The 21,668-nt window shown below is 39.1% G+C and overlaps 1 protein-coding gene and 2 gene segments (V, D, J or C); all 3 read right to left on the bottom strand.

The window, feature by feature from the left end:
* Positions 1-75: 75 nt before the first annotated feature.
* Positions 76-8,289, bottom strand: LOC118471657 (uncharacterized). The gene is made up of 3 exons (XM_055005969.1): positions 8,238-8,289; positions 7,792-8,109; positions 76-401 (listed from the first exon to the last, which is right to left on the bottom strand). The coding sequence occupies exons 1-3, from the start codon at positions 8,287-8,289 to the stop codon at positions 76-78; spliced, it is 696 nt and encodes a 231-aa protein (XP_054861944.1).
* A 2,000-nt stretch (positions 8,290-10,289) lies between these two features.
* LOC111587979 (T cell receptor beta variable 3-1-like) lies at positions 10,290-10,977 on the bottom strand. The segment is given in 2 exon segments: positions 10,290-10,762; positions 10,847-10,977. Coding segments are annotated over 2 exon segments (534 nt in total).
* A 6,016-nt stretch (positions 10,978-16,993) lies between these two features.
* On the bottom strand, positions 16,994-17,760 carry LOC118471652 (T cell receptor beta variable 29-1-like). The segment is given in 2 exon segments: positions 16,994-17,473; positions 17,568-17,760. Coding segments are annotated over 2 exon segments (474 nt in total).
* Positions 17,761-21,668: the final 3,908 nt, after the last annotated feature.

Here is a 21,668-nt window from a genome sequence, read left to right as displayed (position 1 = left end):
GCAGGTGCAGGAGGCTGAGAGCTGTTACATGGAGATGAAAGAAGAAGTTTGATGAGGAGGTTTTTGTATTGAGGATCAGTGATATGTAGCACTGTGGTAACTAGCAGCACAGAAGTAAACTGCACTGCTGCTCACACTGAGACTGTTGATTGTTAATGTGCAGGTCTCTCCTTTATCTGCACTCCCTTCCATCTCCATGTCCACATCCAGTCCTTTCTCTGGAAATTTACTGCCTGCTAGCATGTATCCTAGGAACTGTAGCTTTCTGTTCTCTAGCTGTTTATACCAGAGGATTCTATCATAGTTGTCTATACTGTGTGAACAGCTAATTTTGGCTGCTTCTCTGGGATTTTTGAACATATCGGGTGGATTCTGGTCGACTTTTTCACTGAGAGAGGAACCTGTTAAAAAAGAGAAAATACAACATGAGCACAAACATTCATAAAACAGAGTAACGCAACATATTTTTTAAAAATCCGTCTGAAATTAAAGACTTGTTGTAATCAAGCACATTTACTGTACAAAAACAGCATTACCTGAGACCAGAATGATGTTAAAAGTAATAGTTAAGAATAAGATGAGCATTTTGTGATCTCTGAGTGTTTGGTTATAATGAAGATTAAATGATAATATAGTTAAAATTCATCATTTCCTTCCGTGCATCAGCAGTTCTACTGATGATTTCCAGCCTCCTTTCTGAGTGGACCCTCCTTTCAGCAAACATTGATGAAGTCAATAGATGGTGGAGTTATCGTTGATGTTCCTCCTCTAAACGTTCTGATCATGTCAACTTCCTGTACACACCACTGGTGAAGATATACTGCCACCTAGTGGGGGAGAAGGTGTTATTTATTTGAAAAGAATTAATCAGTCTAATGTGATTAGGGTGTTTTTGCAACCAAATCTGCTTTTTCATTGTTACCCATCTGTTCCTACACATGTTGAGCCTTCATGTCAACAAACTCATTGCAAATAATGCTGTGAAATAAATAAAATAAATGAAGCCTAAATTAAATGGCATATCAACAAGCTCTGCTGTCTTGTTTATAAAGTTAACTGAACTCTGTGTATCCAAGAACCCTTAAACCAGACAGATCCTTGTTGTGGTTCATTCAAGTAAAAAAAGGAACAGTGCAAGTTTTCTTTTTGTATTGAACAACAAAGATACTTGTGGCATGATTTGCTTCAGTTAAATTTTATGCACACCACTGGGTTTAAGATCCAAATAATGACTTACTGAGGAAGGAGTGCAGGTGCAGGAGACTGAGAGCTGTTACATGGAGATGAAAGAAGAAGTTTGATGAGGAGGTTTTTGTATTGAGGATCAGTGATATGTAGCACTGTGGTAACTAGCAGCACAGAAGTAAACTGCACTGCTGCTCACACTGAGACTGTTGATTGTTAATGTGCAGTTCTTGTCCTTGTTTGCATCCCCTTCTATGGTCACCTGCACTCCATCTTCAGGGTATCCCTTGTTTATATTCATGTATCCCAGGTACTGTAGTTGTCTGTTTGATTGTTTATACCAGAGGATTCGGTTGTAGCTGTCTATTCTATGTGAACAGTAGATTTTTGCTGTTGTTCCTTGTTTTTCATATATATCAGTTGGAGTCTGGTCGACTTTGTCACTGAATGATGAACCTGTGGAAAAAGAAACAATAAAAACAACAATGTACAGTTAAGGACTACGAGGATGAATCCTTCAAAACCACAGGAAAAACGGTTTTAATACTTTACCTGAGACCAGTATGATATCAAAGATTAAGCAGAGGCCAGTGATGATCATGTCGTGTTTCATGACTGAATTTAAAAACATCTCTTGTTACTGCAGCTATGTTTTTATAACTTTATATGTACTTCATCTGATTATTCACATCTCATTCCTGGATAAACCCTCCCATAAGGGAAATGTTTTGTTTTTTTTAAAGTGGGAGGTTCTCTTCTGCAACTGCTGCTATACACAATAGACACACTGCCACCTATCAATCGGAGTCAGTGACAACAATTACATTTGTAAAAATGTGTGTAAGGCAGATATAGTGTGCTTTTTTTTTTTTTTTGAGCTCGGACTATGAACGATTGCAGTTCAGCTTTCATGAAAATTGCAGTCACACTTTCCAATGTCTTTTTTTTTGATTGTATTAAACTTACAGAGACATGCAATTTAGGGTGGAAATGTGTAACCCAGGTTCTTTTTTTTAAAGCTACCTTTCCACATTTCCCCTAAATGCATCACATGAATCAGTAGATGTTTCGTGGGCAGCTGTACACAGAGAAGCCTCTCGTCCCCACTCAGTTACTGCAGCACAGGAATGAAAACACTCAGCCAAGGTGTTCCAACTTCAGTGTTTTGACTGCGGTCGTTTGTGTAGTTTCCTGTGCTGCGTGTGTCCTTTTTATGTCCCTATCACATATGCAAATAGGGCTGCGCCGCACCACGGCCACGGTTGGACGCCAGGATGACGGATCGGCACTGGATTGGTTGGCTATACCAGGAAGCCCGCGATATAAAGGCGGAACCGTGACGTCGTCTCCGGATCAGAGGGCGTGGCAACATCCTACCGTGCACGCTTGAGTTCCAGTGATCGGCTGTGATTTAGTGATCTAATATTGCGTAATAGCAGTGAGCAGCCACGTTTTGTTTAACCATTTTTTTCTCATGTTTAAGTTAGGATAGGGAGGTTAGACTTTGTTGTTCTTTTTACTTTTTGTTTTGGCACATCAGTTTTGGGTTACTAGCTTAGTGGCGTTTTGTTTATTGTTTTTGGTTTTGCTCACTGTCTTTCAGTTACCAGTCCCCATTGTTTCAGTTCATAAATTTGTTGTAAATAAATACCTAAACTATATGAGAAAACGTGTGTGGGAGATGCTTGGGACCAGGGGAAGGATGCCTCTTCGTGTTAGGCACAGTGACCCCTAGACCTGGGCATAACATGAATTGGGGGCTTGTCCGTTGCTTTTCCCGCTTAGTGTTACGCTTAGTTAGGTGAGTATTTTTTCCTGATTGGCATTTTTTCTGTGTGTGGGAGGAATTAGAGGGGGGAATGGCTGATTTCTTCATTGAAGAGTTCACTGACAGTCCCTTGTGGGAAAATTTTGACAATTGTAGGAAGACAGACTTATTAATTATTGCTGGTCATTTTGATCTTGGTGTGTCTGCTAATGCCCGCAAAGCAGAGATGCAGACTGTCTTGGCTCAACAGCTGGTGGACACAGGTGTGCTTCCTGCTAGAGCTGGCAGAGTAAGACGCCACTGCAGGTGGATGCAGCGGGGCCTGAGGTTCCCGGTGAATCCCCTGCTGGTCTGGATCACAAGTCGGCCGCTGGTTCTCTGGTAGGTTTGGCTACAGAGGATCTCCGCCTAACTCTGGCAATTAAAGAAGCTGAGGTGAGAAACCGACAGCTGGAAGTGCAGGCGATGCATCTCCGCATCCGAGCTCTGGAACTGGAGCGGGACCAGCCTGCCGCTCACCCGTCAGTGTCCAGTCAAAGTGCTGCATCTGTGTCATCAGGTGGGTTTGACATGAGCAAGCACATTGCATTAGTTCCTCCGTTTCGTGAATCTGAAGTCGATTCCAGCGCTTTTGAGCGCATAGCTGCTGCTTTAAAATGGCCCACAGAGTTTTGGTCCTTTTTGCTGCAGTGCAAACTTAAGTAAAGCACAAGAAGTCTGTGCTAGTTTATCTATAGAGCAGAGTTTAGATTACGACACTGAAAAAAGCTGTGCTGCAGGCCTATGAGCTCGTTCCTGAGGCATATAGGCAAAAATTTAGAAATCGTGAAAAAAATGCCAACCAGACCTGCGTAGAGTTTGTGCGCGAGAAAAGCGTTTTGTTTGACAAGTGGTGTCAAGCTGTAATGTTAAATCTCTGGAAGAGATGCGCGAGTTAATCCTGATTGAGGAATTTAAAAAATGTTTGCCGCTGTTCCAGTTTAACTGGTGATCAGGTTAACTGGCGATAGTTTCCGTCTCTACATGTTTCGTCTGAAGATTCGTCACGATCAGACCTAGATTTACGTGAAATAAAGATACCAGATAAAGAAGACCTCACCGAAAAACGTCGGCATCACTGCTTAATAAAGTCTGTATACATGTTAATATCATCACCAGACAGTAAAAAGAAATGTGCGGACCGAAATAAAAAAAAACACGTATTTTTCAAGTATGGTGAGAGGATTCGAAACCACGTAATCCAGCGATAAAATTACGAGACCACCGTTTTACTCATTGTGCTACCGATCAGCTCTACAAGCATTCTGCTTCATCAATATAGATCACTGTCATCCTGTCAGGTGTTTAACACCTGGTGATTGTTCAGGAATCACGTCCATGTCAACTGGGGATAATCACAACTTAACACTGGCTGCCTGGTTAAGAACGAGTCAGAAAACTATTTATTGTCTCACCAAGAAAACCCACAACATAGAAGCACGTCCACTGCTGTGTTGTGTGTTAGTTTGTGTGTTCAGTGGAACAGATCCAGAGCAGAACTTCAGGTTTAACTCGGGTCGGTTCTCAGAAACACTCAGACCCTCAGTAGCCTCCCATCAGAACAACACGCAGCACAACATTAGCTTGATTTGCTAAAATACATCGGAACAAACTGAGACCACGTTGTTTAAACTAGTCACTCAGAAAACAATAAAAACACGTTTAGTCATCCACGTCCTAACCGTCATTCAGAGCACTTTAACCTCTGACAATATATTTTTTTTTAAAGGAAGTAAAGGGATTCGATCTGGTCAAAACAAACAATGGTTTATTCGTTCTACACAGTGAGCCATAAGCACCTATTGCATGTATTGAAGTGACTACAGTCACATTTGAACATTACAGCTACAGATATTCCTGTTGGACTCTGAAGATACTATGTTGCCATATTTGTATATTTAGCCTACATGTACTCTAAGGTGGATTAGGAACATGTCATTAAATCAAATACTGTAAAACACCACAATTCACTCAAGTCTTCCTCTGCGACATCATTAAAAGTATCTTCTGCCATTTCTAAACCAGCCAGGGTGTTTGGGAAGACACAAATCACACAAATATATTGTTTGTTTTGACCAGGTCGGATCCCTTCACTTCCTTTTAAAAAAATATTGTCAGCGGTTAAAGTGCTCTGAAATGACGGTTAGGACGTGGATGACTAAACGTGTTTTTATTGTTTTCTGAGTGACTAGTTTAAACAACGTGGTCTCAGTTGTTCCGATGCATTCAATTAGATCATTAAACCTTTAAAAAGACAAAACATGGGTGCCCGTAAAGCTCAACAGGTTAAGCGGGTGACCCATGTACAGGGGCTGGTCTCCGACGCAGTGGCCCAGGTTCGATTCCCACTCGCTGCCCTTTGCTGCATGTCTTCTCCCCGACTCTTCTTCTCCATTTCCTGTCTGTCTCTCACAACGCCTATCCAATAAAAAACTGAAAAAAGCCAAAAAAAAAAAAAAAGACAAAACATTTAATTAGAAAATTAAATCTTAAAGACAATAAAACTTCAAATAGGAATTACACAGAAAATACAATGAAGCATTTAAAAAGAAAATTAAACATTAAAAGGTGGTAAAACATTTAAAAAGAAAAACCTTAAATATTTAATCGAAACATTAAATATTGGGAAAGGAAAAGAAACTCAAACAAGCCGATAAAACATTTGAAAAAACAATTAAACATTAAAAAGACAAAACATCTGGAAATCAAATCAGACATTAGAAAAGAATAAAAGGTGAGAAAAGAGCAAAACTAAACGTTTAAGAAGAATCAAACTAAACACGAAACATTTTAAAAGACACCAGTTAGACTTTAGAAGATCAAATTAAACAGAAGAGAATAAAACGATCAAAAAGAGCAACAACAGATAAAGGTCTTAAAGAGTTTTCTAGTCTGAAATGAAAACATCAAGTTGTTTCTTCAAACATTTCCTCTTTCTATGTTCTTGGTTTGATTGTGGACAGATTTACTAAGAACTCATTTCAGAAAACTGCTTTCCAGATAAAGTCTACTAGTAGTTGAAGGCATTGATCAAACTAATGTTACCTTCTGATCTCCATAAACTTTACTGTTCAGTGAAGAGAATCAAAGTTTGTTGAGGATTTCTAAAAAACCCACAGGTGAAGGTCTGAGAAGAACTATGTTGGATGGTCTAAATGTGAAATCAAGACTCATGGTCACAAGTTTTAAGGCTTCTGTTAACTAGAAAGTTCAATCTAACAGAGAAGTACTGAGAAACTTTTAAGATTTCAGTCCTCAGACTGTCTGAAGGTTCAAACTAACAGAGAACTACTCAGGAACTTAGAAGATATCAGTCCTCAGATTGTCTGTCTCAATCGTACGACGCAGTGTGTAATTGTATGCAGCACAGTGAGACGGCATACTTGTTTCCGTTTTCACCCGTCTACATCAACGGAATGCACTGAAACTTTGCCCCCACTAGCTTAGCCTCGCTGTAGCACGCAGCTCAAAGGGGCGTGTCCTATCTACTCATTCATATCTATGAGAACAACGGTAGCTGCACATAAGGACGCCTGAGGTTGATTAGCTGCGTAAATACCATTATATACAGTCTATGGTAAATACGTATGTGAATCACATCATTGGCTGCAGCAGCCAGTCACCGGTCACTCACTGACTCACACAGAAAAATAGCACAGAATTAATTGTTACGTGTTTATTTTATTTACAATTTAGGTTGGATTTTTTTTTTTGTGCGCAGCGCAGATTTTCTGTGCACGGAGACCGTGTCAGCAGTGCGCAATTGCGCAGCTTAGAGGGAACAGTGGTTGTGACTATCCCCAGTTGACATGGACGTGTTTCCTGAACAATCACCAGGTATTAAACACCTGACAGGATGACAGTGATCTATATGGATGAAGCAGAATGCTTGTAGAGCTGATCGGTAGCACAATGAGTAAAACGGTGGTCTCGTAATTTTATCGCTGGATTACGTGGTTTCGAATCCTCTCACCGTACTTGAAAAATACGTGTTTTTTATTTCGGTCAGCACGTGTCTTTTTACTGTCTGTAGATAATATTTACATGGATATAGACTTTATTAAGTACTTTACCGACGTTTTTCGGTGAGGTCTTCTTTATCTGGTATCTTTATTTCACGTAAATCCAGGTCTGATCGTGACGAATCTGCGGACGAAACATCTGGAGACGGAAACTATCGCCAGTTAACCTGATCACCAGTTAAACTGGAACAGCGGTGACAGAGCTGCTGTGTTCTCATAACTTTATGTGCAGATCTACTTATTTTTCACATCTCAAACCCTCCCATCATTTTTTTTAGGTGGGCGGTGCCGTGATGTCTCTTCCTGAATTGCCACTATACACTACAGACATCCTGCAAACTAATGAAAGAAATCAAAACAACACAGAACTCAATCAAGCCCTGATAGTAGAGTGTCATAAGTCTTTGTCTAGCTCTGAATTTTAGAGTTACAGTTTCACAATTCCTCCCTATTAATCGGGTGTTTTGATGGAATAACAGTCAGATGTGCTGAGAGAAGTGAAATTTCAAGTTCCGGGTTACAACATACCAAAATCAAATGGCAAATATACAAATGTCCAGTAAGTGCACAGAAGACATAGGGCGTTACAGTCTCTTCTCCATCCTTTCTTACCACATGTTGCAACACTGTATTGTACAGCACGTATTCATACTAATACAGAGCTAAAGTGCAGCTAAATTCTCAGTCTAGAGCTCCCTCTGTCGTCCATCAAAGAGACTGTTTACTGTCTACTTCCTGACACCAGCAGCTGAGTATTTGTACAGCTGTCTGAGTCACCTGTATCACTGTGTTGACTCACAGAACAGAAATAAAGTCCGCTGTCTTCAGGCTGCAGCTTCTCCGCCGTCAGAGATCCAGTCAGAGCATCTTTCTTAGTGGCTGGAAATTTGTCCTTAGTGAATCCACTTTCATATTGATGTGGAGGGGTTGAAGTTGTGAAAACAATTTGCTTCATTGTTTTCCCTGGCAGCTGTTGGTACCAATACATCTGGAAAAAAGTAGCACCCTTAGTGTGACTGCAGTTGATTGTGGCAGATTGACCCTCGACCATCCACAGCAAAGGAGTCTGAGTGACATCAGTCCCGTCAGTTAGACCTGTGGTGGTTCAGAAATATCAGAATCAGACAAAATCATCAGCGTGTAATCACTGGCTTTAAATCTAAATAACTACACTCAAAGTAGCAGCTTCTCCTTTGAGTTCGCAGCGCCACAATGTGCAATACCTCCAATCCAGAGCAGAGCAGCAGAGAGTTTGATCAAACCTGCAGGGATCATTATTGTGTTCTGAGTAAGACTGAGAGTCAATATCAATGCATGTGTTATAAGAGGTGGGATGTTGTAGAAGTGCAGACGATTCCTTTATGTATGTAAAAGTACTCGAGGTCCCCCTACAGTGCAGGAGATGAAACAACTATTTTGAATTTATCAAAATGATGTAGAATTGAAGCACTTCAGCCTATTTATCAAGGTACATGGGAAATAATTTTAATGTTTACGCAGCTACAAAAGTACACAAAATAAATAGATTTGCACATATAAATAAATAAAACTAAATATGTTTCAAGAAATTAAATATGTTTCAAGAAATTATCAGCTTGACACACATTAAATAAACACAGCAAATGAAACTTGCAGTTACATGGACCTAGACCAGCACAAAGCTGCGGTAATCCTCACAACTGTCCTGTGGGCAACCAGACGCCAAGCCCATCAAACCCAGATCAGAGATCTTTTCTAACAAAATGATCCTTAACTGTAATAATTCCATCAAGAGCATGAGATAATTTAATGTGAACTTGTGCCATAAGCAGTTTTATTGTAAAGTACCTGAGGTCCACAGCAGAAAGACTGACAATATGAGGAGGTCTTGTTTGGTGATGATCAAATCCATGTTGTGTTGGACAGAAACTGTGTGAGTCTTATGTAGTTTCAGCGATATGACAAACTGCAAGGGGGAGGTCACCACAGTATGTGAAGCGATCACATGAGCTGTTCTGTACAAATCTAACATGACTTTAAAGTGAAGTGGTGTGGAGGTCTCCCAACAGTTTCTAATTTGCTCTACATTACCTGTATTTTCAGACAATGGCAGTAGTGGTTGTTTACTTTTGTAATATATCTGTGGGAGTTGCTGCAACAACACTGTAGTTTCCGATACCCAGCTTTATTATATGGTTTCGAGAAGTTGTTTTAAACTAGGTTCTAAACATGCACCCATGGTTAGTGATGTTTACTGACCATGATGATTATTCATTGCACCTCTCTGCTGTCTAACTGTGTCAGCTGTCTTGATGAACTCTGCAGCATAAAGTTGTGAGGTTTAGCTCCCAACCTGAGGCTCATGCTAACACTAAGCTAGAATTTTCAAATGCTAACACAGGCCAGTAGCAGCACGACTCTGATTACATGCTTCTAGCAAAACTAAAGTGACGAAATGTGTCGGCGATTCTGTGCTTTCAATATAAACACAGTTTAGAGGTGGTTGACAGATTTCCTGGTCTGATAAAGTTACTGCAACAGTATTTGTGCAAGTTGTTTCCAGCATCTAGATTAACTACACTGAACAAGTCGCTCCATCATGTATATCAGCTACAAGGATTATTCGTATATTGAGCTGCTATAAAGAAATTCATAGTATTACAGATGATTTACTTTGAAATACTGCAGCTCCTTTGCTGTATTTTTATACTTTGGGCCAACTGTTGAATAGCAATTTTATGTGAAGTCTTTATTTCTTGCTATTTAATTTATTATTCAATGTATTTCGTGTCAAAGTGTCAGTGGTCATTTAAATACTTAATCAACTATTGGTTGAGGAAATTAGTTAAAATTTGCATCTCTGGTAGGGGCAGATTAATGACTCATTCTGATTATTGTTTAGTTTGTATTGGGGGGCTGTGGTGCACTGAACTGCATTACATTTGAGAGTTCCTACTATTTTGCCCTTCCTATTGTCTATGTGATGGACGAAATATTAGGAACACTTTTAAACGTAATGCAGTCCAGTGTACCACCATCCACTGTGACTTCAACAATAAATACAATTTAGAATTGCTTTTTTTTTATAGCAGAGCTGTTATATTGGTTTGGACTATATTTACAGGTGCAATAAGCATCATTTATATTATTTTATTGACAATCAGCCAATAAATATTGCAGCACTGGTAATTGGGAAAATGATAATTATCAGTCCAGATAATTAACCAGACTGATAATTGGTCGAAGCTTCCTGTCAGACTGTTGTTGTTGCCACAGACTGAACACCTCGAAGAACTCTAACAGCAGTGTAATTTTAAACTGTGAGCCTTCACCACGACCTCAGAGGGGGTCAAAATCTTGCTAAAACTGTGGATAGCATCTTCAAAGGCTGGTTGCAGGTGTTCAGGAGCTTGTCTGTAACGCAGAGTTTTTGTATTGACGTGAGTGTCATCTGCAGCACTGTGGCGACTGGCAGCGCAGAAATACACGGCGCTGTCATTTACTGAAACAGTGGAAATACTCAGGTTTGAATGTTTCCTGCCATCTCCATTGAAGCTGATCTTTCCTTTCACGTTATCCTCGGGGTTTGGGAACATCACATTCAGATATCCCAGGAAGTGTAGAGCTCTGTGTTCGTCTTGTTTGTACCAGAGGATGCGGTCATAGTTTGGCACGTTGTGCGAGCAGCGAATCTCACTGCTGACAGAGTCACCAATTTTCTTAATGATGAAAGGAGGCGTTTGGACGACACTGTGGGTATTAGAAGCACCTGTGAAAAAAAAAAGCAGTGATGTGATTTTTAAATACCTTAAATATTAGCTGTATGGTGTCATCCTCTGCTTGGAATACTCACCGTCATTTTCTGGCAGATGAAGGAAACCCAGTATAAATACCATTAAAATCATATTAAACATCTTCAGAGGGGCTTTTCTTCTCTGTCCTGTGAGTAGAAATATGAAAAGAGAGGTAACAGCTTTCACTGAATGAGCAGGAAACAGCAGTGGGTTGATACTGTGTGCAGCATGTTTGTATCCTCATTTTGTTTGCTGATGTTTGTCTCCCCCTGCAGGTGTGAAATGGGTTATTTTTGCCTTCAGCAAATCAAGATTTTTGTGAAGTTGGACCCATTATAAGTAAGAAATTCAGTGACAAGATGACTAGTAGTGATTTCAGTTTAGTGGTGTCCTTTACACACACACACACACACACACACACACACATATATATATATATATGGCAAAGAGATCATCCATGCTTTATGTATTCATTTTGTTTATCCATTTCTGTTCAATAAAATAGCAATGAAATTCAACTTATGTTCTATTTTTCCTTAAATTTATGGCGTTTTAACTGTGTCTTGTTGGACGTGAGACATTTTTGAATTCTCTCTTCTTATAGCCATGATTGCACTGTTTCCATAGAAGTCACAGACTATATATTTTTAGTGAAAATTAGCCCATAGCGAGTAAAAATGTGACAGGAGCAAAAAAAAAAAAAAAAAAAAAAAAAGCACAGAAATTGCTTGGGGTTGAGAGGGTTAAGAGAAACTGGAGTACAGAGTTTTTAACACAGGGTTTCTGCAGGGCATTAAAAAGCATTAATAGTCATTAAATAGATTTTATGAAAATTAAGGCCTTAAATGACATTGAAAATTATTAAATTTGATTCTCAGTGGCATTAAAAATTCTTTCTGCAGTTTTCAAGAAAAATATTTGATAATAATAATATAATAATATGTAATTATAGACTGTGATTCGTCAGATATGTGCATCTGCGTAAAAATGCCGAAGCATTGCAATAATTGTTCTGGCCGGCTGGGTACAATTGGCAAAAACTGCATGTTTGGAAAGTGGTCGGGAGGCTGGACCAGGTGGAGGATAGATGGGTAGTGGGGAAATGCAAATTCCAGCAAAAATGGCTAGAAAATGTGGAATTCAGAGAATGACTACAGCCCATGGGTGGTCAGGGGTGGTTTCTAGATCCAGAAATAGTGAAATGTCGGGACACTTTTCATATAAAAATCATCTTTTACAAAAAAAAAAACCTGTGGAATTTGTTGAGTTCACGTTCATGGCATTAAAATTTTTACAGTATAGCATTAAAATGGCATTAAAAAGCATTAAATTTGACTGGCTGATTTCTGCAGAAACCCTGTAACAGTGTTGCAATCAACTGTTCCACCGTGGTGTCTGATGCACTGAAGTTCTACTGTCGTAACTTTTCAACTATTAAATCACCCTGAAATACAGGTAATGGAAGACTGTAAAGCAAATAGATGTTTTAATGTTCATCCAATACAGAAATAAAATAAAGCAAGCAGATTATGACAGATAAAGTCCATGTTTTGCAGTCTTAAATGTCAGTGTTCGTCAGATGTGAAGGCTTAGAAGTGGGTGTGTCAAAACCTAAATCAAAGAATAAGTGTCACTTTATGTGGTGCTCGACTTCCCCCTACAGATCATTACTTCTGATAGCCGTTGCAATGAGGTTTCTGTTCAGCTTTCACATGTATCTGTACCACTGTGTTCAGTGACAGCACAGAAATACAAGCCTTGATCTTCTGGCTGCACATTCTTCACTGTGAATGTTCCTCTTTCAGTGTCAGGTTTAGTGGCTGAGAATATGTCTTTGCTGAAATCTCCAAAATCATGATTATTGATGCCTTTTGTTGTGAACACGATTAGTTTCATAGTTTCTCCTGGCAGTTGTCTGTACCAGTACATGTAGAAGTAAAGAGCACTCTTGGTGTGGCTGCAGTCTATTGTAGCATCTTCACCCTGCTTTTTCCACAGTATGGAGGTCTGGGTAACATCACTGCCATCAATAAAACCTGTGCACAGACAGTAAAAAGTTAGTGTTACATGTGATATCTTGAAATTAGATCGAACACTTAGTTTTTTAATTGTTACCTGATGTCCACAGCAAAAAGACTGACAGTCTGAGGAGGTCTCTCTACTGATGTCCATGTTTTGTTGAACAGAAACTGCCAGATTCTTAAATAGTTCCAGAGATATGAAGAGCTGCAGGGGGGAGATCACTGTAGTATGTAAGTGATCCCATAAACTGTGCTATACAAATGTAAAATGACAAGTGTGGTTTAAGTGGATTTAGAGCGCCCTCTACAGTCCATAATTTCCTGTCTGTTATCTATACTTTAGATATGTAATATTGACACATTAAAGAGGGGAGATTTGATGATTCAATTGAATTCAAGTCAGTTTTATTTCTATAACACCAGTTCACAACACACATCATTTCAAAGCACTTCACATAGCAAGATAAAGCCTTCTAACATTTTTGCAGAGAACCCAACAAAACCTAAAATGCTATAGTGTATTTTTGTGCTATACAGACTATTATTTTGTGATATACTCGTTTAAGAATATTTTTAAAAGAAGACAGTCTGGGACCTGAATATCCGAATGTTTGGTCGTGATGGTGGTATCCTAATATTTATTTTGAGATCCGAATATTTGGATTCCACCCCCCACCACTACTTTTCAACCATTCCATTGGTTGCATAGGAAAAAATCTACGTTACCTCTAGATGAGTGGGCCACAGCACACTCTCCCTGCTAAATGTATTAGGCTAGTGAATAATAAATGGGCATTAAAAGCTGTTGTTGGCTGCATATTAAAGCATCTGATCCTGGTTGTTTAATACTATAATGATAACAGAGCAGACCAGCATTCACCTGCCAATGTTCATATAATTTCTGAAAACAACAGAATACTAGTGTATTGTTGTTCAGATAGACACTTGAAGATGTCACTTCAGATGCTATTAATGTGGGAAACTCATTTTTCACAGTTTGTTGGCATTTAACCCACAATTGTCACAGCCCTTAATGAAGAGCTGCAGGTGGGAATATCATGTATTGTGTGGTGTGAACCACACTACAGCTGATTAGTAGTTTTGGAAACAGTTGTGCTGACAGTGTGCTGGGGTTTTTGTTCAGCTTTCACATGTATCTGTATCACTGTGTTGGCTGACAGCACAGAAATACAAGCCTTGATCTTCTGGCTGCACATTCTTCACTGTGAAAGTCCCACTCTGAGCGTCAGGTTTAGTGGCTGAGAATTTGTCTTTGCTGAAATCTCCAAAATCATGGTTATTGTTGCCTGTCCTTGTGAACACGATTAGTTTCATAGTTTCTCCTGGCAGTTGTCTGTACCAGTACATCTGGTTATAGCCTACACCCTTGGTGTGGCTGCAGTCTATTGTAGCATCTTCACCCTGTTTTTTCCACAGTATGGAGGTCTGGGTGACATTACTTCCATCAGTCAGACCTGTGTGATGACGAACAAGCTTTAAACATTATGTTGTTGTCAAATAATTCCAGTGAAAACAAAGATATTAAAAAGCTGATTGTGTCATAAATTACCTGAAGTCCACAGTAAAATGAGTAATAATCCAAGGACGCCTTGTTTGATGGTAATTTCCATGTTGTCTTGGACAGAAAGTGTCAGAGAGTCTGATAGTTCCAGAGATATGAAGAGGTGCAGGTGGGAGTGTCGCTGCATGTGATCCTGTGAGCTGCTGTTTGCAAATCTACTGAGTCTGACTGTAGATGAGAATATAAGTGATTCTCTGGGTCCCCCTACAGTCCATCAGGGGCATCTCCAGAAGTTTTACATTGAGTGGGTTAAGATGGAGCCACATTAAGTCTTGGGGTGGAACACAAAAACTGTATAAATGAATTTTAGGAACAGCAGAGCAGATCAGCCTTAACCTGCCGATATTCATTGCCAAATATAATATTTTGTGTTGAAGTCAGATTTTGAATCTCATTACAATGATTTTTCTGGTGCACTAGCAGTGCCTGAAACAGACTTCACTGAGAAGTCTCTGAGACTTTAAAACACTCATTCCAGATTCAACAATGTGAATGTTTTCTGATTTTCTTAATTTTTTTGCAGTAGTGAACCGAATTATTTGGGCTTTTGTAGTGTTGTTCAGATAGAACATGAAATTTGTAGATGTCTTCTTGGACTCAGAATTAGTGTAGTGACAGCAGAGCTAAAAATTGTAACAAAATGCTGATATAATCACCAAAGGTTTGGTTTTGATGGTGGTTGGCTGCAGGTGTTGAAAAGCTAGAATGTCTCGTCTTTCAGATGAAGGAGAGTTTTTGTATTGACTTTGGGGATTTTGCAGCACTGTGTAGCTGGCAGCACAGAAATACACAGCACTGTCATCTAACTTAAGATCCAAAATAGTGAGTCCTGAATGTTTCTGACCATCTCCATCGAAGCTGATCTTTCCTTTCACATCCTCCTCAATGTTTGGAGGAAGGTTCATATTCAGGTATCCCAGAAACTTCAGAGCTTTGTGCTTGTCCTGTTTGTACCAGAGAATAACATCATGGTTTGTTATGTTGTGTGAACATTTGATTTCTCCGTCAACGGATTCACTGGTTCTCTTAATGATGGCAGGAGGTGTTTGGTAGATATGTTTAGTATCAGAGGCCCCTGTGGACAAAGCAGACAAGATTTTAAATCCAGAAATCATTAACTTGCATTGTGTTCCACGTGAATATTATTGTTTTTCTCACCTTTATTTCCTGGGAGATGAAGAAAACTAAATATAAAGACCATAAATATCATGTTAAAGGAGATTGTTGAGACTCTACAGTCAGTTTTCCTTTCAAGTCTGTTCACTTCTGCACCTGTGGATGAGAATGCATCACTTTTCATTCTAATGAGAAGGGGAGGTGTCAGAGAGGCGTCTACCTCATTCCTTTAAATAACAGGAAAAGTGCTGACTTGATTCTGCAGTCTGTGGAAGTTGATGCTCTCATTTGATTTGTTGAGGTGTGTCACCTCCTACTGGAGGGAAAAATACAAAAAGTTGTCCTGTACTAACAGGGCTTATGACTCATAATTACTTTAAACAGACATTTAAATCACTAATCTTCATTGTGCTATATGATTATGGACAAAATGATAATAATTATTGATATCCTGATTATTTGTCGCTGTTCTTTATTGATTTTAAGGGTATAATATTTTTATCAATGATGTTCACATTAAGTTTTTTGTTTTGTTTGCCCCAAATCCAATCCAAGTCATTTAATGTTTAGTATTTTCATTTAGTCGATACTATTTTACTTGATCATACACACTTCGAGTATTGTAGATTAGCCGTAGTAACTGGTTGTACCTTTTACTGTTTAATACTGAAGCAACCAGAGGATTTGGGCACTTCCATGTTAGCAAGCAAGAGCATTATGGAAATTCAAGTAATAAAGGAGCACCGTGATAAAGACTTCTGTGAGGCTTATTGACATGAAGCAAGCTAACAAATGCTAAATTTAGTTGGAATACGTTGAGCTGTGATTGTACAACTCAGTGGACATCTGTGTGACAACAAATGTAAATAAAGAAATGGGCTAGTTTTGTGAAAGTATGATCACTTCAAAATCTCTGCCATCAGTCACAGTTTTGATTGTAGTTCTGCTCTACAGACATCCCTGATGTTTATTGCAATTGCACTTTTCAATAAGCAGAGTATTGTTATTGTTTTTGATGTTGTGCTACATTCATGCTAATGTACAAATCTGCATCAAAGTAAGACTTTAAAGTTATTTTACAGCTGAATTCAGTGCATCTCATAGAGGCAAAACATAAATCAAACTAAACTTATTTGCTGAACACCTGGTTATGGATTGACATTCCAATTTACCCATGGGCCCTAAACGTCTCACTTGCAGGCTGTTGTAAGCAGCCATGCACAGTGAAGCCTTTAGTCTCCACTGAGTTGCTGAAGCACAGCAACCTACACAGGTTTGTCACCAAAAATCAAGTTTGAAAGTGTGAAATGAAGCATTCTAATGTTGGATTTACTCAGTTTGTAACCAAATGATTTTTTCCAACATTCTACATGGGCTGTTTTCTATGACCTCATTTGTGGGAAGCCAAAATTGTGATTGTTATTTATCATAAATTAATTGTGCAGCTCCAGCAGAAGTGTTAACAATTTCATGTTTGATCTTGTCACTAAATTCAGAGTTTAACACACAATTCTCACAGCCCTAGATGAAGAGCTGCAGGTGGGAATATCATGTATTGTGTGGTGTGAACCACACTACATCTGATTAGTAGTTTTGGAAACAGTTGTGCTGACAGTGTGCTGGGGTTTTTGTTCAGCTTTCACATGTATCTATATCACTGTGTTTACTGACAGCACAGAAATACAAGCCTTGATCTTCTGGCTGCACATTCTTCACTGTGAAAGTTCCACTCTGAGCGTCAGGTTTAGTGGCTGAGAATTTGTCTTTGCTGAAATCTCCAAAGTCATGATTTGTGTTGATTGTACTTGTGAACACGATTAGTTTCATAGTTTCTCCTGGCAGTTGTCTGTACCAGTACATCTGGAAATAGTCTGCACCCTTGGTGTGGCTGCAGTCTATTGTAGCATCTTCACCCTGTTTCTTCCACAACATGGAGGTCTGGGTGACATTACTTCCATCAGTTAGATCTGTGTTGAATAAAATAGTTTAAGTGTTATGTTGTCAAATAAGCAATTACAGTGAGAGCAAAAACATAAAAAGGTTGATCATGTCGTAAATTACCTGAAGTCCACAGTAAAATGAGTAATAATCCAAGGACGCCTTGTTTGATGGTAATTTCCATGTTGTCTTGGACAGAAAGTGTCAGAGAGTCTGATAGTTCCAGAGATATGAAGAGATGCAGGTGGGAGTGTCGCTGCATGTGATCCTGTGAGCTGCTGTTTGCAAATCTACTGAGTCTGACTGTAAATGAGAATATAAATGATTCTCTGGGTCCCCCTACAGTCCATCAGGGGCATCTCCAGAAGTTTTACATTGAGTTGGTTAAGATGGAGGGCTGTACAGTGGTGTAGTGGTTAGCACTTTCTGCCTTGCAGCTAGAAGGTCCCTGGTTCGCGTCCCGGCTTTCCCGGGATCTTTCTGCATGGAGTTTGCATGTTCTCCCTGTGCATGCGTGGGTTTTCTCCGGGTACTCCGGCTTCCTCCCACAGTCCAAAAATATGCTGAGGTTAATTGATTATTCTAAATTGCCCGTAGGTGTGAATGTGAGAGTGATTGTTTGTCTTTGCATGTAGCCCTGCGACAGACTGGTGACCTGTCTAGGGTGTCCCCTGCCTTCACCTGAATCAGCTGGGATATGCTCCAGCCCCCCCCGCGACCCTAGTGAGGATTAAGTGGTGTATAGATGATGGATGGATGGTTAAGATGGAGCCACATTAAGTCTTGGGATGGAACACAAAAACTGTATAAATGAATTTTAGGAACAGCAGAGCAGATCAGCCTTAACCTGCTGATATTCATTGCCAAATATAATATTTTGTGTTGAAGTCAGATTTTGAATCTCATTACAATGATTTTTCTGGTGCACTAGCAGTGCCTGAAACAGACTTCACTGAGAAGTCTCTGAGACTTTAACACACTCATTCCAGATTCAATAATGTGAATATTTTCTGATTTTCTTAATTTTTTTGCAGTGGTGAACCGAATTGTTTGGGCTTTTGTAGTGTTATTCAGATAGAATATGAAATTTGTAGATGTCTTCTTGGACTCAGAATTAGTGTAGTGACAGCAGAGCTAAAAATTGTAACAAAATGCTGATATAATCACCAAAGGTTTGGTTTTGATGGTGGTTGGCTGCAGGTGTTGAAAAGCTAGAATGTCTCGTCTTTCAGATGAAGGAGAGTTTTTGTATTGACTTTGGGGATTTTGCAGCACTGTGTAGCTGGCAGCACAGAAATACACAGCACTGTCATCTAGCTTAAGATCCAAAATAGTGAGTCCTGAATGTTTCTGACCATCTCCATCGAAGCTGATCTTTCCTTTCACATCCTCCTCAATGTTTGGAGGAAAGTTCATATTCAGGTATCCCAGAAACTTCAGAGCTTTGTGCTTGTCCTGTTTGTACCAGAGAATAAGTTGATAGTTTGTTATGTTGTGTGAACATTTGATTTCTCCGTCAACGGATTCACTGGTTCTCTTAATGATGGCAGGAGGTGTTTGGTAGATATGTTTAGTATCAGAGGCCCCTGTGGACAAAGCAGACAAGATTTTAAATCCAGAAATCATTAACTTGCATTGTGTTCCACTTCAATATTATTGTTTTTCTCACCTTTATTTCCTGGGAGATGAAGAAAACCAAATATAAAGACCATAAATATCATGTTAAAGGAGATTGTTGAGACTCTACAGTCAGTTTTCCTTTCAAGTCTGTTCACTTCTGCACCTGTGGATGAGAATGCATCACTTTTCATTCTAATGAGAAGGGGAGGTGTCAGAGAGGCGTCTACCTCATTCCTTTAAATAACAGGAAAAGTGCTGACTTGATTCTGCAGTCTGTGGAAGTTGATGCTCTCATTTGATTTGTTGAGGTGTGTCGCCTCCTACTGGAGGGAAAAATACAAAAAGTTGTCCTGTACTAACAGGGTTTATGACTCATAATTACTTTAAACAGACATTTAAATCACTAATCTTCACTGTGCTACATGATTATGGACAAAATGATAATCATTATTGATATCCTGATTATTTGTCGCTGTTCTTTATTGATTTTAAGGGCATAATATTTTTAAAATATTTTTTTCAGGTCAGGTCAAGGTTAAAATACATTGATTTTAGCTCTTTAAAGCAGTGGTGGGAGGTCGGAAAAGCACTTATTTGTGTTATTTCTGACATTAATACACCTCAAACTCCACTCCAACAGTTTGGGATTATTGCTAGTTTGTGTGGACCCTGCATTTTACACTCTCAAACCTTAACCTGTGGTGACAATTCATTTAATTGAGTTTTGTAGTTGTTATAAACTTGGAGGTGTATTCATATGTAAACTGTTAAGATATACAGTCATTTCTTTCTGCTATTCCCCAAGCCCCACCATAACTAGTCAGCCTTCCAGCTTTACAAACCAGTAAGAATTTGACCCCAGTGCTGTGTAACACCTAACTAACCAGTAGTCATAACAACTGGAGCTGTAAACCATTTGCACTCAATTATGTAAAAAACTAAAAAAAAAAATTGACGCTCCTCGGTGCAACTGCTGTGATAAACTCAGGTGTGAGCAGTCACATAACAATAATTCTGAGACTTTTTAGCAGAACTGAAGGCAGTGTTTACCCAAAGCAAAAAAGAGACAAGTGTCAAAACAAATAGAGAGACTAAGAGGAAAATAAAGCGTACTTGATGAATAAAGCGTAGCTTAAAAAGAGCATACAGAGGAGGGAGATACACTCAGCATGGTGAAACATCTTTTTGAATAATAAATGACAGAAATTCCACTTTCTATGTTTTTTCTTTTTTATGATTAAGGACTAGAACTGTGCCATAAAACACAGGATATGTTTGAGTTTTCTCTGCTTCGAGAGAATTGTTTTCTTTCCTTGGAGGTGCAGGACTTTTAATTGGAGTGAAAAATGAGCCTACGGTGAGTAAAAGTGCGACAGGAGCAAGAAACGCCCAGAAACTGTTTTGGGTTTTGATGGTTAACTTCTGAATCTGTTGGGTTGATCAACTTTCTTTACGGCTTCCTGTAGATATCAGAGATCACCGATCCACAGAAAAACCTCAGAGTTGGTTTTAGCTGATTTTAACTGCAAACTGAGAACAAATAGGAAAATGAAAAACATACTCCTGTAAGCGTAAATGTCCTGTTTTCTCTTTAGCTGAACAGCTGCTGTGCTAACTCACTGTCCTGTTCAAAACAACACTATCAATGTGTCTAGTGTTTACTTACAGAGCTGTAACAGTGATTGAAATAAAAATACAGCAGTTGAAAAGCTGCTAGAGTTGCCAAAATGTCGTCTGTCTTCAATTGTACTGAATTGTGGACGGGATTGTAGTTTATCAGCAGATCTCATACAGTTTGGTCCAGTAGATGGCGCTGTTTTCATACTTTTGTAAAAAGACAGAGAAGCCAAGAAATTCAAATAAAATCTACTGTGTAATGAGTTATTGGAGACCTGTTTTGAATAGACACGTGCAGTAATTTACATTTAGATTTAACTCGACCCCCCGCTGCTTTAAAACCAAAACCCGTCCTGTGATCTCCCAGTTCCCCCCCCCCTGCGGTTCCTCTGCGTCGCAGTAGATCATGTTGGATGAAATATTCATTCTCTGAGCTGTGGTCGGGTTTCACACGCATCTTACAAGTGTACACAGTTCAGAGATATGTGAGATTTCACAGACCAATAATGAACTGGAAGGCTGCTGCGTCTGAACCGCAGTAAACCTCAATTCAAGGAAACATTGTTCGCAGTTTTTTCAGTGGAATCAGGGACTCACCTGACATTCAACTGTACATTTAAATGCACATTTAAGTGTAATCAGTCATAGATATGCAATGGCATTTCATTAATGCTTGATAATCTGATAGAACGTTCAGTATTAATCATAAATACATCCAACAGTAATATATTTTTTGACTTCAGATAATCTCAATAGCTCAACTAATGTCTTTTTCCTTCAGCTGATATTTAGTTTCCTGCAGTACAGTCGAATTTAACGTAGTGACATAACTATTTCTAAAAATGTCTCCAAAAAACAATAAATTTCCATGACGTTCTGGTGCACAAGGCATCACGTTACACTTTGCATTCAAACAAAACCACAAATGAAGCTAAATAAACTTGTTTTACAGGGAGAAAACAAATTCTTCAAGAACTAAACAAAGAA

The sequence above is a fragment of the Amphiprion ocellaris genome, chromosome 20 (assembly GCF_022539595.1).
Source record: "Amphiprion ocellaris isolate individual 3 ecotype Okinawa chromosome 20, ASM2253959v1, whole genome shotgun sequence".
Taxonomy (NCBI): domain Eukaryota; kingdom Metazoa; phylum Chordata; class Actinopteri; family Pomacentridae; genus Amphiprion; species Amphiprion ocellaris.
This window is presented reverse-complemented; position numbering and strand designations above follow the sequence as displayed.